Source organism: Pteropus alecto, unplaced genomic scaffold (assembly GCF_000325575.1).
Source record: "Pteropus alecto unplaced genomic scaffold, ASM32557v1 scaffold65, whole genome shotgun sequence".
Taxonomy (NCBI): domain Eukaryota; kingdom Metazoa; phylum Chordata; class Mammalia; order Chiroptera; family Pteropodidae; genus Pteropus; species Pteropus alecto.
The window spans coordinates 6,441,339-6,455,555 of NW_006439191.1; the positions used below are offsets into that span (position 1 = coordinate 6,441,339).

The 14,217-nt window shown below is 40.7% G+C and overlaps 2 protein-coding genes across 7 annotated transcripts in view; one reads left to right on the top strand and one right to left on the bottom strand.

The window, feature by feature from the left end:
• GPATCH2 (G-patch domain containing 2) overlaps positions 1-1,107 on the bottom strand; it is a 140,161-nt gene extending 139,054 nt beyond the window's left edge. For 2 of the 5 annotated variants that reach the window (XM_006916225.3, XM_025049831.1), the window contains exon 1: positions 933-1,107. In XM_006916225.3, the coding sequence (XP_006916287.1) occupies positions 933-988 (56 nt within the window). In that variant the 5' untranslated portion in view covers positions 989-1,107. Of the gene's footprint in view, positions 1-415 lie in introns of all 5 variants that reach the window. The other 3 variants (XM_015592774.2, XM_015592773.2, XM_006916224.3) reach the window with 3 other exon arrangements.
• A 78-nt stretch (positions 1,108-1,185) lies between these two features.
• SPATA17 (spermatogenesis associated 17) overlaps positions 1,186-14,217 on the top strand; it is a 116,009-nt gene continuing 102,977 nt past the window's right edge. Inside the window, exons 1-3 of one of the 2 annotated variants that reach the window (XM_015592761.2) lie at positions 1,186-1,481; positions 10,791-10,880; positions 12,121-12,202. In XM_015592761.2, the coding sequence (XP_015448247.1) occupies positions 1,414-1,481; positions 10,791-10,880; positions 12,121-12,202 (240 nt within the window). In that variant the 5' untranslated portion in view covers positions 1,186-1,413. The remainder of the gene's footprint in view (positions 1,482-10,790; positions 10,881-12,120; positions 12,203-14,217) is intronic. The other variant, XM_006916226.3, reaches the window with a different exon arrangement.

A 14,217-nucleotide genomic window follows, 5' to 3' on the forward strand; every position in this document is an offset into this window, starting at 1 on the left:
ATTTTTTAGCCTCATTTCACCCGTTCGACACTTAATGTTTGAAAATTGTCAGTGGAAAATCTGCTTGTTTGTGTCACTGCTCATCTTGTGTATCTTGGAGGAAAAGAGCTGGGGAGAAAAACGGGCCATATGATAAGAGTTTTCAACTAGAAACCCATCACCCAGCTTCTAGTTCTAGGACTAAAATGTGCATGACAATTTTGGACAAGTCACTTAAGTATTCTGTGCCTGTGATGATCTTCTATCACAGGCCTGTCATAAAGATAGAGTGAAAGCACTTAATATGTGAAAGCACTTTGAAAAGTCAAAGCAATCTATTATTCTAAAGTGGCACTGGTGATATGACACGGTAGACGCTGTCAAACCCCGCACTTCATCCTGGCATTTACATGTTTTGGGGAACACCCATACGTACCTCATTTTAACTAGAATGGAACGTGCAAGGTACGGAAACAGGCATGTCACTCCCTCTCCACAAAAGGGGGTGCGAGGAGGCGGTGGCTTCCACCACCCAACTTCCGAAACTCGAGGTTTCTGCGATTTGATCTTGCAAGAGCCTGGTATAATCTAATCCATTTTAACAGGGAAGTGCTGGAAATAGGCCTGGATTAAGGTAAATTCTCCCTGTCCCTAAGCTGGTCAACAACCACCAGGAAATGAACTGCTCCTGGAGTACAGAAGGCGTGACTCCTAAAGGACCGTCGTGTTCAGACAGCGGTCAGCAAGCCTCGGCTGCGTTTCTTCACAGATCTTTTGCACACACCTCAACGCCTTCCTCAGACTGCGTCCGTCCCAGACGCGAGCGAGAGCAAGGCCTAAGTGTCTTCAGAGCCTCCGTCACAACTCCCGCCCCCTTCCACTCCAGGTCCAGCAGCAGCCTCGGGCCATCACCCCCTTCGCTGATCGCCCATCCCCGGGGCCGCCAGCCTCACCAGCTGTTCCCGGCGGCTGGAGCTCCGATCGGTTGTCGCCCGGCGGCCCCGAACATTAACGACACCCAGGAGCCTGGCCTCGAGGCTCAGGCCCGAGAACAGACTCCGAGTCGCACCGCCCCAGCGCCTTCCCACGAGCAGCTCTGCATCTTGCGCTGAGCTTCCGGACGCGGCCGGCAGGCGGAAGCCGGATGCCGGGAGCGACCACGACCCTCGCCCCCGTCCCGCCTCCCTCGCCCGCAGTCTCCTCTTTGTACCCACGGAAAACGCAGCGGCAAAGCCATCAGATATTTCCCCACACCAGAATTTATTCGTTTTCTTCCTAAGGTTCCAGAAACTGAAACAAGGGGAAACAAAAAGTGGAGTCAAGGCCAAGTGGAACCTTCCTTCCCCCCCCCCCGCCCGGAGCAGCGTCATGGTTCAGCCCGGTTGCCTTGGAGACCGAGAGTAACACCACGGGGAAAGCGGACGCCCGGAGGCGATGGCCACGTTGGCCCGGCTGCAGGCTCGGTGGACGACTGTCAGACAGCAGTTCTACTTTAGGAACAAGTAAGTCGCCGACTCGTAGAGCTGGCTTGACCTCAGCCAGGTGTCCCCAGCGGGAGTTTATGAACAAATTCTCGAATTCAACAACGACCGCCCACTTCTCCCTTTAATTTGTTGTCTGCAAACATGTCACAGGTTTCAAAGTAGTTTTATCATCCAGGGGGGTCAACGGTAGACGGGGGCTATGGATATCGGCTTGAGATGATTTAAGTAAAAGCCCGGCATAGATAAAGTTGTAAAATGAGGTGTTTTTCTTGGATATCATCATTCCGCAATTTGAGGAAACCTCCGTCCTCTCTGTGGAAGGACTAATAGCCTGGTTGGGGTCACCTGGGCTCGCCTATCTACCTGGCGGTTTGGGCCTCCATTATTTTACAAATATCATTGAACTCAACTGTTCTGTGGCTCATTTGTCTCCCAGAAGTGACAGTATCAAAACCATTTGGTTAATCAATACCAGTGCATTAATTGAAAAAAAGACGGCTAAGGAAGATAGATGCTAGCAGCCTAACCCATCTCCCTACACCCAAACTTCTCACTCCCGAAGCAGCGCCCCAGGAGTTTTTCCCACTGAAGAGTAACACCAGAAAAAGTGAATTAGACGACGATAGAATATAGTGACCTGGCACACCAAGGGAAAATTAATCAATAAGACGAGATCTTGCCGAGCTGTTCTTATTCCAACATTTGTCTCACCTGCCACCTTCCTACAGGGCCAGGTGCCTCTCTCACAGCGCTTAATCACAGTTCAGCTTTCCGTTCTGCTGTGAGAGAATATCTATTCTTCTTAAACTAGAAGCAGACTGTCATTTTTTGCTCATTATCATTTCTGTCTCATGTCTATCATAGTTCCTGACACATAGTAGCTGCACAATAATCGCATAAATGAATCTTTCAATCAATCATTGGTCCTAGTTTAAGTAAACACACTAAAAATAGCCAAAGATAGAAATTATCTATTATCTTTATATTATCTATAATGGTAGGTAAATTATCTATTTATTTAGCAATCATTTAGAGGATGTGGCAGGTCCTGTATTTATTTACGGCATATGTCTATGAAAGAAATAAGCTCTGTCCCTCTTGATGTTCGCAGCCTAATATGGGATATAGGCATTTAAAAAATCATTGTGATAGGTTAAGGATGAACAGGAAAGGAAACGACTCACATTTCTTGAGCACTGATTGTATGCTGGGCATGGACTACGAACTTTATCATGGAATATCTCATTTGGTTTTCACAATGGTATAAGTTAATGTATTACTCTATGTTTTTAGAGCTTGAGAACAGTGTTCTAGAGAAGCCTGGAGAAGTGCCACCCTGCAAACAGACATAGTTTCTTATTAATATTTTCAATCTGAAGGAAACTCTTTAAAGATCATGAAGGAATCAAAATGCCAAAGTTTGCCTAGCAGTTTTTTCAAAAGCAGGGTATTGATAGCTTTAGGAGTAAAAACTATATAAAATATTAACGAACAGAAAAACTACACAGGCAGTTTTGTTAAGAAGTTATTATCATTTCCCATCTTTTATAGATTATATCAGTTCTTCCCAAACTTCAGTGTATATTAGAATCATCTGAGGATCTTGTTAAAATACAGATTCTGATTCAGTGGGTCACAGTTATGGCCAGAAGAATCTGCATTTCTCACAAGAGTTCCAGTTCCAGTGAGGCCCCATTTTGGGAAAAAAAAAAAAAAAAAGGAACTGCGTATGGGCTTATTTGATTCTTAAACATCTTTACAAATGATATATTTATTCCCTTTTCACATAATTCAAGGAAAACGAGATTCAAGGAGATTGGGAATTTGCATAAGGTCTCATAACTACGAAGTCTTAAAGCCAAGTAAGCTAGCACTAAGGCCTATGCTGCCACAAAGGGCAAGATTTTTTCCCACTACACTGGTCTGACGAAGTAAGTGGCCGCAAGCACGAAGGCCCAGAAATCCAGATGACCTGTCCCAAATCCATTAAATGTAGGGAACAGGGTTCGAGGAAACACTTTTACTTCTCTTTGGTTTATTTCAATATCTTTCTTCTATATTGGTAACAAAGCAGTGGCAAAACTGTTTTTGCCTTACAGCTGGCACCAGAATACCTCTGAAGTGGAAAGGTGACACTGTTGGGGAAATGTATTATTCCTAAATGTTTAGGTTAGCAGCTGAGTCCTCAAGGCTAGAAGTCCACTGAGAAAGGGGGACACCCCCCTACCTGACCAAGGGGAGGATGTGGAACTCCCAGGAAGTGAGAAGCATGTATGGGAGGAGCCGATGAGATTGGGGAGCCAGGGAGTCTGTCCGTTGCCCGACCAACCCAAGTCCTTGGGAAAGTTGCTTTCATAGGAAACGTTTGGTGGGCGTTCATGTTTTGACCTACCCATCAAAGAGGCTGAATATTGTGTCCAGGATGTCACAGGGTGGACAAAGATAGTCTTCAGTTATTATTTGACAAATTATTGGCCTTAAAGAAAAAGTTCGTTATGAATTCCTAGTGTCACCTCTCTTCTGAATTATTGAGATTTTCTCGTGACTTATTTATACTATCCTATTTGTGAAAAGAAGCGTTTCATATGTGTTTCATTAATCACATAGTTCATTTTCCTCGTAGCCTTATTTCACTGTCCAATTAATCTGTCAAATACTAATAGGAATGAGTTAAAATTTTCCTCTTTTACCGAGTTTCTGTAGTAGTGTCTTCTGATGCTAAGTTACTTAGCTTATGCATGTGTGCCGGTGTGCCTCTTCATTACTGGCAATATATTGCTCTTTTTTCTTATGTGCAAAATGTTTCATCTTTAAATTCTACTTGTAATCTCTATCCTCCTTTATCTGATAGGAGTTAATCATCATCATTCTATGGATTCCTCTTTACAAGCAGCACATTTTCTAGTTAAAAAAAATCAAAACTAAGGAAGTATGTGATAAAAGAGATGAAAATGTAACGATTAAAGAAATGATAGGAGAGACGCGATCTCTTTTAGTCGTCTTAGCCGAAGGGGAAGATAGCTGTAGGGGAACACCAGGAAAGCATCTGCTCAGGAGGAGTTTGTGGAGACACTCTGGAGGCCAGATAGCCAACCGTCAGATTTTCAGATCTTTCGCCGTGGGGATAGCGAGAAGGAAGTAGAAAGAGAAATAAATGTCATTGAGTATCTGCCGAGAGAACTCTTGTGAAATGCTTTCACAAACATTATTTTGCCATTCACAATCATCTCATAAGGTGATTTTAATTTTTTTCCTACTTTACAACGGAGGAAAATGAGTTTTAGGAAGTGTAAATGGCTTGCCAAAGATCTAGTGAGGTTTGATCCAAGTCAGTCCAAAGCTTGTGCTTGGGGTAGAGGGGCTTTAAATCATCGTGACTCTGCATGGAAGTAAATATAACTGACCCTCGAACAAGGCAGGGGTCAGGGGCACCGGCCCTGGCACAGTTGGAAATCCACCTGTAACTTCTGCTCCGAAGCTGGCTCTTCACACCTGTGTATTCAGCCGTGCGTGGAGGACAGCATTTTCCGTGGAGGCTGGGGTCCGTAGCTGGGAGACCGTGGCTGGGTATCCACGGTTGGGGATGCGAAAATGCTGTGTCGGTCTAAGGTTGGTTGAATCCTTGGATGTGAAACCCTCAGATACAAAATCTGTGGCTACAAGGGGCCCACTGTATTTACTGGAAAAAAATCTCATAGAAGTGGACAGACGCACTTTGAACCTGTGCTGTTGAAGGGGCAACTGTGCATCAAGTACGTGGGGTCTGACCTGCCTTACTAAGGTCAAGTCGAGGAAGGAAAACACCTGGTACAGTAAGTTCTCTCTAGCACAGGACAGGTGATGTCCGTGCTTCATACCTTGCGTCAACCTAAAGGATAATGTTCCTTCTGGTGGCCGGATCCTGGAATCTGTTATTCCCGCAAACTTAGTCAATTTCTACCTCCAGGGCAGTCACCGGTTCCTGGCTGCATTCTTAGTCTAATCAGTCGGTTTCCTCTCCTGGGACGTGCACTGTCACCTGCTCACCAATCCGGATTCCCTTTCCGGCACCCTTGAGTTCTGGCTCCCCGTGCTGGCTGCCCTTTGGGGTGGAAAGGCGAGCCCTTTCTCACCTTTCCTAGATGGCCCAAAGCCAGGCCTTCCCTCCACGGACATGCTCTCCTGGCTCAGACTGTGGCACCCTTTCCCGGGGCTGCCCCCACGTGTGGATGCCCACCTGAGCCGACGCAGACTTGCTGAGCACTGCGCCCCTCCCCCTTCTCCCACCCCATCTAGCACAGATCCCTACTCTCTGTGCCCGCTGCCAATTTCTTAGGACCGAATCGCTCCAGGAATGAAGTGAAGCGGGAAGACAGTGGGAGAAAAATGAATAATACGGCACTTTTAAAGCGCACCGATAAATCCGCGGGATACTCCTCCTCGGTGATCGAATACTCACGCATTCGTAGCTCATTATTCATTGAGCTGTGAAATAGTAATACTAATAATAGTGAGGACTATTAATGAAAACCAAACATGGCTTCTAGCTTCTAAAAGCCAGTCCTGCTTCCCATCATCACGTGGGTGATCGTCAGAACACAAATACAGATTAAGTATCGTTTCTGCCTTTAGGGGGCTTGACATGCTTAAGACCTAATGGTGAGATGATTTACAAATAATAATAATAATAATAATTTTACACATCAGTATATCTTACAATACAGGTCAGCTAATATTGGAATTTTGTTTCTGGTATCTACAATTGATATGTTATATGAGAATGAGAAAGAAAAACTATTGGGTTTTTGATGGTATTTATTCAGTAGCTAATACGCATGGGTCAGAGTTAACACGTAGTTTTTGCATATCACTGGAAAGACATTGAACAACACATTTTTTTTCAATTTCTGTTTATTGTCAGTTCATTTCTGGCCACTAATGACACCCATGAACATCGTGCTACCCAGGATTACAGTACTTAATTCTAACTGATGATAAAGTGACTGGAAACTTCCAGCTTTTTCTTGATGTTTTATTACATTCCTGGTAATACTTTTGGTCTTTCATCATTAATAATTCATTTAGTATTCATTGTGATAATACTGATCATAATAAATTTATTTCAAATTCATGTGGATGTCATATTTTATTCACTGCTATAGGATTTTCATTGTAATTTGGAACTAATTAATATACCATTAAAATAAAGTGTTACCCACATTTTTCATTTTGAACATAATATGTCTAGCAGTTCATGACATGCCGTATGAGTATTCAGCATCCCAGTGGTAACCCAAGTATCTGTAAATTTCATTTTTAAGCAGTTTAAACAGAGCAACAGAAAAATGTGTATAGAAGTCAAATTTCAGCACATAAGTTAAAACTTAGCAGTAAGTTAACTATTAGTGATTTTTTTTAAATGTTTTCCTTTCTAATGTATAGTTCTTATTAGTATATTACAATACATGTGCTTGTATTTATATACGGTATTGTAACTCCAAAAAGATAATTTTCCTTTTGACTATGTTAGCATTATTACCAGGAGACAGTAGGAACATATACTCAAAACAGATAATTTGACTGCTTATCTTCTGCGTTTCTAACCACAATCATAAAAGTAAAAGGTAAGTTCAAACGATACATTAGTTCGAAAGAAGTACTAGGTGTATCATACAGTATACCTCATTGACGCTTTTTCTTCCTCTTTTGCAAAAGTAGTCAGTTGTTGATTATTGGTGGGGAAAGAGAGACAAACATTCAAGTAATTTAAATAGAGTATATTAAAAATGAAAATACATCTGCTATAACGACATTAAATGTCAATGGCACAAAGGGTTAAATAATTGTAGGACACCGTTGTATCCTGCGATCGTGAATTTCACGTCTCATCGGCCTTACAGAATGCCATTGTTCTTTCCTCATCTCCTTCCCGCTCTGTCTTCTCTGAATCGCCTGCCCTGCTGGACGTGGCGGTCTTGGATCTTTTCTGTTTCCACAAGTGACATTTCCTACCCTGCACTGTCACGTCTTACTATTGGCTGGGATCAGATGTTACAGGAAAAATGAAAGATTCCCTTGAACCCTGCAATCCCTTGAGACACTGACCTTGTCGCCTGACTCCACAGCATTTGACACCGCGTAATCACGCTCGCTCTTTCTGATGCTTTTTCCTTAACTTCCGTGACACTACAAAATACTCGTCTCATAATTGGGCCTTCTTTTAAATTTCGTTCCCTAAAGACAACCACTTTTAACTGATGCAAAATAAGACCGTTCCTGTGTATGCGTTCACATAGCCATGCAGTGAAATCGTCTTTTATAAATACAGAAGCACATTATACGGCACTGTAGCATCTTTTTTCACATTACATCATGTTGTCTGTCTCTACGTCAAGACATTGATCCACTTAATTTTTGTAAGGACAAATTAGTATCTCATTTTATGGATATTCTACAGTATATCTGCTCATTTAGATTGTTCTCATTATTTCAATAGTGCAAACAATGATACATCATATAGAAAATAGATTTCTTGGGATAGAATTGATGAATCTTCCTTAGAGTTTAGCATCTTTTCATGCAATATTTAAAATTAAAAGTGGTGTGTATTTTATTTTCTGTAAATTGTCTTTTGCTGCTTTTCAATGAGATTGTTTGATTTTTTACCAATTTTGTTTTTCTTTTGCTTAAATGTAGAGACTACAGCATAAAATCTTTGGTTTCCATGTTTTTGGAATTCACAGTGTATGAAAACATGGCCGATCTTAGAAATTTGCTCATATCCGTCCTGAAATTTGTGTCTTATCATTCCCATGATAATTTTCCGACATATGTATGCATCCCTGATGAAGAGTCTAAAGTTTGTGAGTTTTCCGTTTATATCAATGAAAATTTTCTGTACCTGTTCAAAGACCCAGATTGCTTCCTACTAGCACTAAACACCAATGTCCGTTGCTCTGCGTTCCCACCGATACTCGTCACGGTCAGGCGTTTCTGTTCATTGCAGTAGATGTCAGTGTCTTTTCACACCGTAGTCTCTCTAGATTATTTTATTGTTTTAAGGAGATTGGTGCTATTTTACACTGCAGAATTTCAGTACTGTGTTTGAAAACGGCACAGGAATTCTTCTTTTTGCCCCTTTTCCCCTTCGTCCTCCCTTTTACTTTCCCTCTTCCCTTTCTCTCTCCTCCTTTAGAGGCAGTGCTGATGAAGATGGCAGCCTCTAGAGCCAGACTACCTAGGATCAGGTCTCAGCTCTGTCACATAGTAATGTGTGACCTTGAGCACAAGCCACAGCTCTCTCTTACTATCTTCCTCAAAGCCAGAAATAGGGATAATAGCGATTGACTTGATGGGGGTGTTGAAAGGGTCAGATATGACTCAGTTCACTGGTATGTAAAATGCTAGGAACAGGGCCTGGCACATAAAGGGTTAATTTGTTTACGAGGTTATTATTCTTTCTCTATTTCTTCTAACAGATTCTTCTAGATACCTGCCTGTCTTTTACCTGTAATCACCCCAGGATTCGAATTACTAAGAGTGTGAAGCACCTGTTGGCTGCTCTGCAACTCTGTCATCCCGAAGTAGGGAGGGTCCTCAATGTCGTGAGTGGGTCTAGTGCGGGGATCTTGGCAGTGGCGCCCTCCCTGGGACTGAGCGTGACCCCCTCCAGGGGAAGCCGCTGCGGTAGGCGTTCGGGTAACATAAATGATCTCTCTGGAACCCCTGGGGGAGCTCTGTGGGACAACATAGACAAGATTGCCGCCTTTCAGATTTTAAAGTGCAGAGGAGAGACCATCATTAACCAACCAGTAAACGCGATTGTGTTAGATCGTGCGCAGCCTCGGGAGCCAGGAAAGGGCCGCAGAGGACGGAGCAGGAGCTGCTCGCACAGCCACATGGCAGACGTCGTACGAGCCAGGAACACGGGGTCTCTGCGTCTCTACCATTCGCAACAGGCAGGGCAAGCGCATGACAGTCACGAAATTTTTTTCTTCTAGTCCTAATTGTTTAGAGTGATCGCTCACAGTTATTTCCAGGAAAAATTTATCCCTTCGTACAGTAATCTTGTCACAGCGCTTTCCGGGATAAGGTAACGTGTCCCCCCTCGCGCGTGGCTTTTACAGCTTGCCCTGCAGCTGCCTCACACCGAAGGCCACCTTGCTGGTCGGCGTGGATTCTGTCCCCTGCTCTTCTCCGCGTCTCGGTCACTGACTTCCATGCGTCATTTTTGTTACTCCCTTTGCCGTTGTGGGTCCTTTTCAGTCAGGCTGTCCAGGCAACTCTCTTTCCCGCTTATCTAGAACTGTCATCCGTCCACTTGTTTTTCCAGCTGTTTGTCACTGACAGCTTATTCGCTAATCCTATTTTCTTTTCTCAGCCAACTTTATAGTATTGTCTAAGAATTTTATTGTTAAAGTGTTTTTATTTTCCATTCTGTTTTTGTTCTAATTATAATAAATTAATGAAATCTATTTATTTAATCTAACATATAATGGCAACAAAAAAAAATAACTTTTCCAACCAAACACAATTCCGAGGGAATTTTTTTTTTCAAGTAAGAAATAAATGACTGGCCATTTTTTATTCATTCAGCAAACATAAAGTGCGAATTATGTGCCAACCAGCATTCTAGGAGAGAAATTTCTCTGTGGTCCCCCAGAAGTTGCCCAAAGCGGTATCACTTTATCAAAGGGGCGGGGTAGGGGGGGTGAACTGTAATGACTGGTAAAATTAAGAGAGAGAGCTATCTTGATTAAACAGTTTCTTGATATAAGTTAGTAAATCTAAAGACTGAATTTTTTTATGTCTTTATCTCTTAATAAGCCTTATGGCCCTGCCTTCTGCTTCCTGCCTCTTTTAACTAAAATAGACTTTCTGAGAATTCTATCTACAATTGTTACTTTGTGCTGGACTCGTAGAACTTAGAGGCAATTTATTTAACTGATGCCTTGAGTGAATTATTCAATCATTTTAATCTTGTATAATATGTATAGCAGCATTTAAGTAGTAAATTCAAATAATGTTTTTAAAATAATGAAAAAATAGCACATTGCTTTTTTTTATTTCCTTATAAAATCTCTTGAAAATTAATTAGTTGCAAAGTAGGTGATTATAAAAATTTTAAAAAGTAAAGCTGTTGAAAGCACATGGCCCCTCAGAGAAAGGTTAATTTTTAAAACATAGCGCATGATTTTTGAAATGCTTTCGTTACTTAGTATTTTAATTTTATTTAAAATGACATCTGATTATAATTATTTTGGAAGACATTAAAGGTTAAGTCTGACAGGTTGATTCGCTTTATAATTATATTAGTGACTAACAAAATGCTCTAATTTTTTTTTTAAGTGCTGTGGATGTGTTTAGAAAAAAAGAGTATGATGCAGCAGTTAAAATCCAGAGCTGGTTTCGAGGATGTCGAGTTCGGGCATATATCAGGTATATTGATTTTGGCATGGAAAATCAGATATATCATAAAATATACTTTACAGAGAATGTGATTTGTGCATGTAGTGCTCATTTCAAATTATCTTTTATGTTATTTGTAATTAAACGAAATTATATGTCTTTTTTTAAAAATATAACTTTTTTGTCATCTTTTCTTACATATCAAAAAACTAACTTCTATAGACTATTTCTTGACTTCTAAATATCTTCAGTATTGTAAACATACTTGATAAAATTCTTTCCTTCGAATTCCATATTCGAAGAAACGACTGGACTTGTAGTTATAGCAATGAATTCATTGACCGGTAAGAAAGAAAAACACACACACACACACACACACACACACACACACACACACTCTCTCTCTCTCTCTCTCTCTCTCTCTCTCTCTCTCTCTCTCTCTCCAACCATCTCAACATGTTGATAGATGAAGGGAAATGAGGCTGTTCCTATTACAAAGAAACTGAAGTTGACCCTTAACAGTTCCCACGTTTTCTTCAGTGCTCAAACTTTCCTTCAGCCCCGCTTAAATTTCAAAAAAACCACATTTTCTTGCATAAGGTGGAGGGAGACTATGCCTCTTCTGTGACGACTCAGAATGCGGCTGGGGACTGTGCTGTACACGCCTCGTATTAGCCGGTAGGAGCCGGACATGCAGATCAGAGTGTGAAGGTGAAGTTCCTCCTCTCGCCACAGTCTCAGCTCGGAACACGGCAGCAAGGAGAACATTTCTGCATTCAGACTGACGTTAGCGTGGACAGACGTTAGCGTGGACAGACTAATCGAGGAAAGAATGAAAGAGGGAACTGCTTCCTGACCTCGAGAATTATCTCAGTCCTTAAAGCGAGTCACATCAGTCTGCCTGGCTCAAAAAAAAAAAAAAAAAAAAAAAATAGTGCTTGGCTTATTTCTCAACGTGTCACTGTGACCTATTCTATGGTGTTAACATATAAAAATATTTTACAGAGTTATGTACTGAAGAGTAATTAAAAATTTTAAAAACTGTTTAATCGGAAACCCAAAAGAAATACTGAGTACTTGTCTCTGACTTATTTCTACTTCTAGGAATCAGGAATTCTAACGTAGAATGATTACTCTAGTCTTTAAAAGTATACAGAAACTTGGCTTTGAATTTGATTGCTTGAATCGTAGGAAGGTATATTCTAAGCAAAAATTTAAGAAATGTCTTTGTTTCTGTGAAAGCGTACTAACAGGTATATTTTTCACTCAGGTTTTTACACAGAGTAGCAATAATTATTCAAAAATGTTGGAGAGGTTACTTAGGAAGACAACATTATCAACTAATTGTGAAGGTAAATACTATTTTATATATACATATATTTATTGGTAGTTTTTAAATTATTTGGTAAATATTTATATGAGAACAAAATTGATTTAATTTTTAGTATGAGACCTGAGAAGACTTTTCTGATTTTTCCATGGACAATTGGTGACTCATTTCTTCATACCCAAACTACACCAGATATTTTATTTTTGTTAAAGTACCTTTTACACTGTATGCATTTATATGTACTTATTTGTTAATGATTTTTTCTACTTTCTAGATGGTGAGCTCTTTCTGAGTAGATACTGTAGCTTGTTCATTTGTGGGTCACCAACATTAGGCTATTCTTTGGCCCGTAGCACAGTCAATAAACATCAGTTCAATTGAAGTGCCCCAAATCCTACAAAATATAAAAAATAAGGCAATTTTTCTTTGCGTTACTTACCATTCTCTAGTACTGACTGTTAGAATATTTTGAAGATGTGCCTTGAGAAATTTAGCATACCACAACCATCTGTATCCACTGGTAGACTAGCAGAAGTATACAACAGCATGCCAACTTATACCTCAATTGAGTTTTAGCAAATTAAGAAAAAGGTAATTTTTTCGATTCAAAATGGGAAGGCTTCTAATTAGTGGCCTGCTCCATCAACTTTTTGATTTGTTACCATTTCTACCATAATAGTTTAAATTTATTCTTTATTTATTCTCGATTAGTTGCATCTAAGTGAAATTAAAAGATACAGAGAGGGAAAAGAAAAAACGAGCCCATAACTAATTGGTAAGAGTTCACGTCGAGCAAGAAAATTTTAAAACGTGTTAAAGTACAGGGACTGCTTGGAGGAAGAGCCTGATATTTTAGATTTAATGAAATACGCTAGAGAATTCAAACAGAAGTGTGGCCATAAACTTTCATAAGCATTGGCTCTCTTTTCCAGGTAGGTTTAAAACCGCTGTGATTTCCCTATAAAACATATCTGATGTCCTATGCAAATTTTTGTTATCTAAATTTCACCTTGCCTTAACATCATCACCTCCCTTACCAAAAGAACAAAGAAAAAATGTATGCAGGGAGAGAAGAGAGAATATGATACAGCAAATGTCTTCACCTGAGTGAGGAAATCTGAGTGAAGACTGGATGGAAGTTCTTTGGACCATTTACAGATTTCCTGTAAATCTGTAACCATTTGAAAATTTAACAATTTCTTTTAAATGGCTAAAATGTCACTGAGGCAGAAGACTTTTTCTAGATCAGGAAACCCATCCTAAAGATTAACGAGGCTAATGAGAAACACTGCAAGTCTGTTGCAGATATAAGAGCAGGCTTTTTAGCCAGTTGAATTAAAAGAATAAAGTCATCTTTGGTTTTGGTGGATTTTAAAACTCTACAGTGGCCAAACATAAAGATTTCAATAAATGGTATAACCAGATCTCCATAAATAATGATTGAATGAGATTAAAATAGCTTCCATTTACTGATTGATTATGTGAGTGAAATATTGTGTTAAGCACTTTACTTACATAATGTGTTTACCAGCTATAGAATGTCTTATACCAACCCTATGAATAGAATCACCATTTTATAGATGAAGAATATTAGGCTCAGGGATGGTCACTTCCCTAAGGACACACTGTTAGCGATAGGTGGAGAAAAGTTCAAAGCCAGTTGGATCTGATTCCAAGACTTTTCTAGATTGAGCTGGTAGGCACTTTTGGAGATGTTCCTCCTCTGGGTTATAGAGAGACCCTTTGAGACTGAAGTACTGCCAACATGCCAGAGACCTGCCTTGTGGAGCCCTCATCCAAAAAATGCCCATTGTCCAAGTCCATGTTTTTGGTCCTTCTATGTTCATCCTCTGAGGACCCTATCGCTGCTGGGCCACATAAGACAATGGGGTTTTTGCCAGAGCTAGTACGCTGGTGTTTAGAGCCCTCTCCTCCGCAGCTGCCACCAAGCTCATGCTAGAGTTTAAGCTACTTGTCAAGAGCATTGGGAACGCAGATGCTGTATTTCCTCATTTCAGAAATCTAACGCCCATCTCT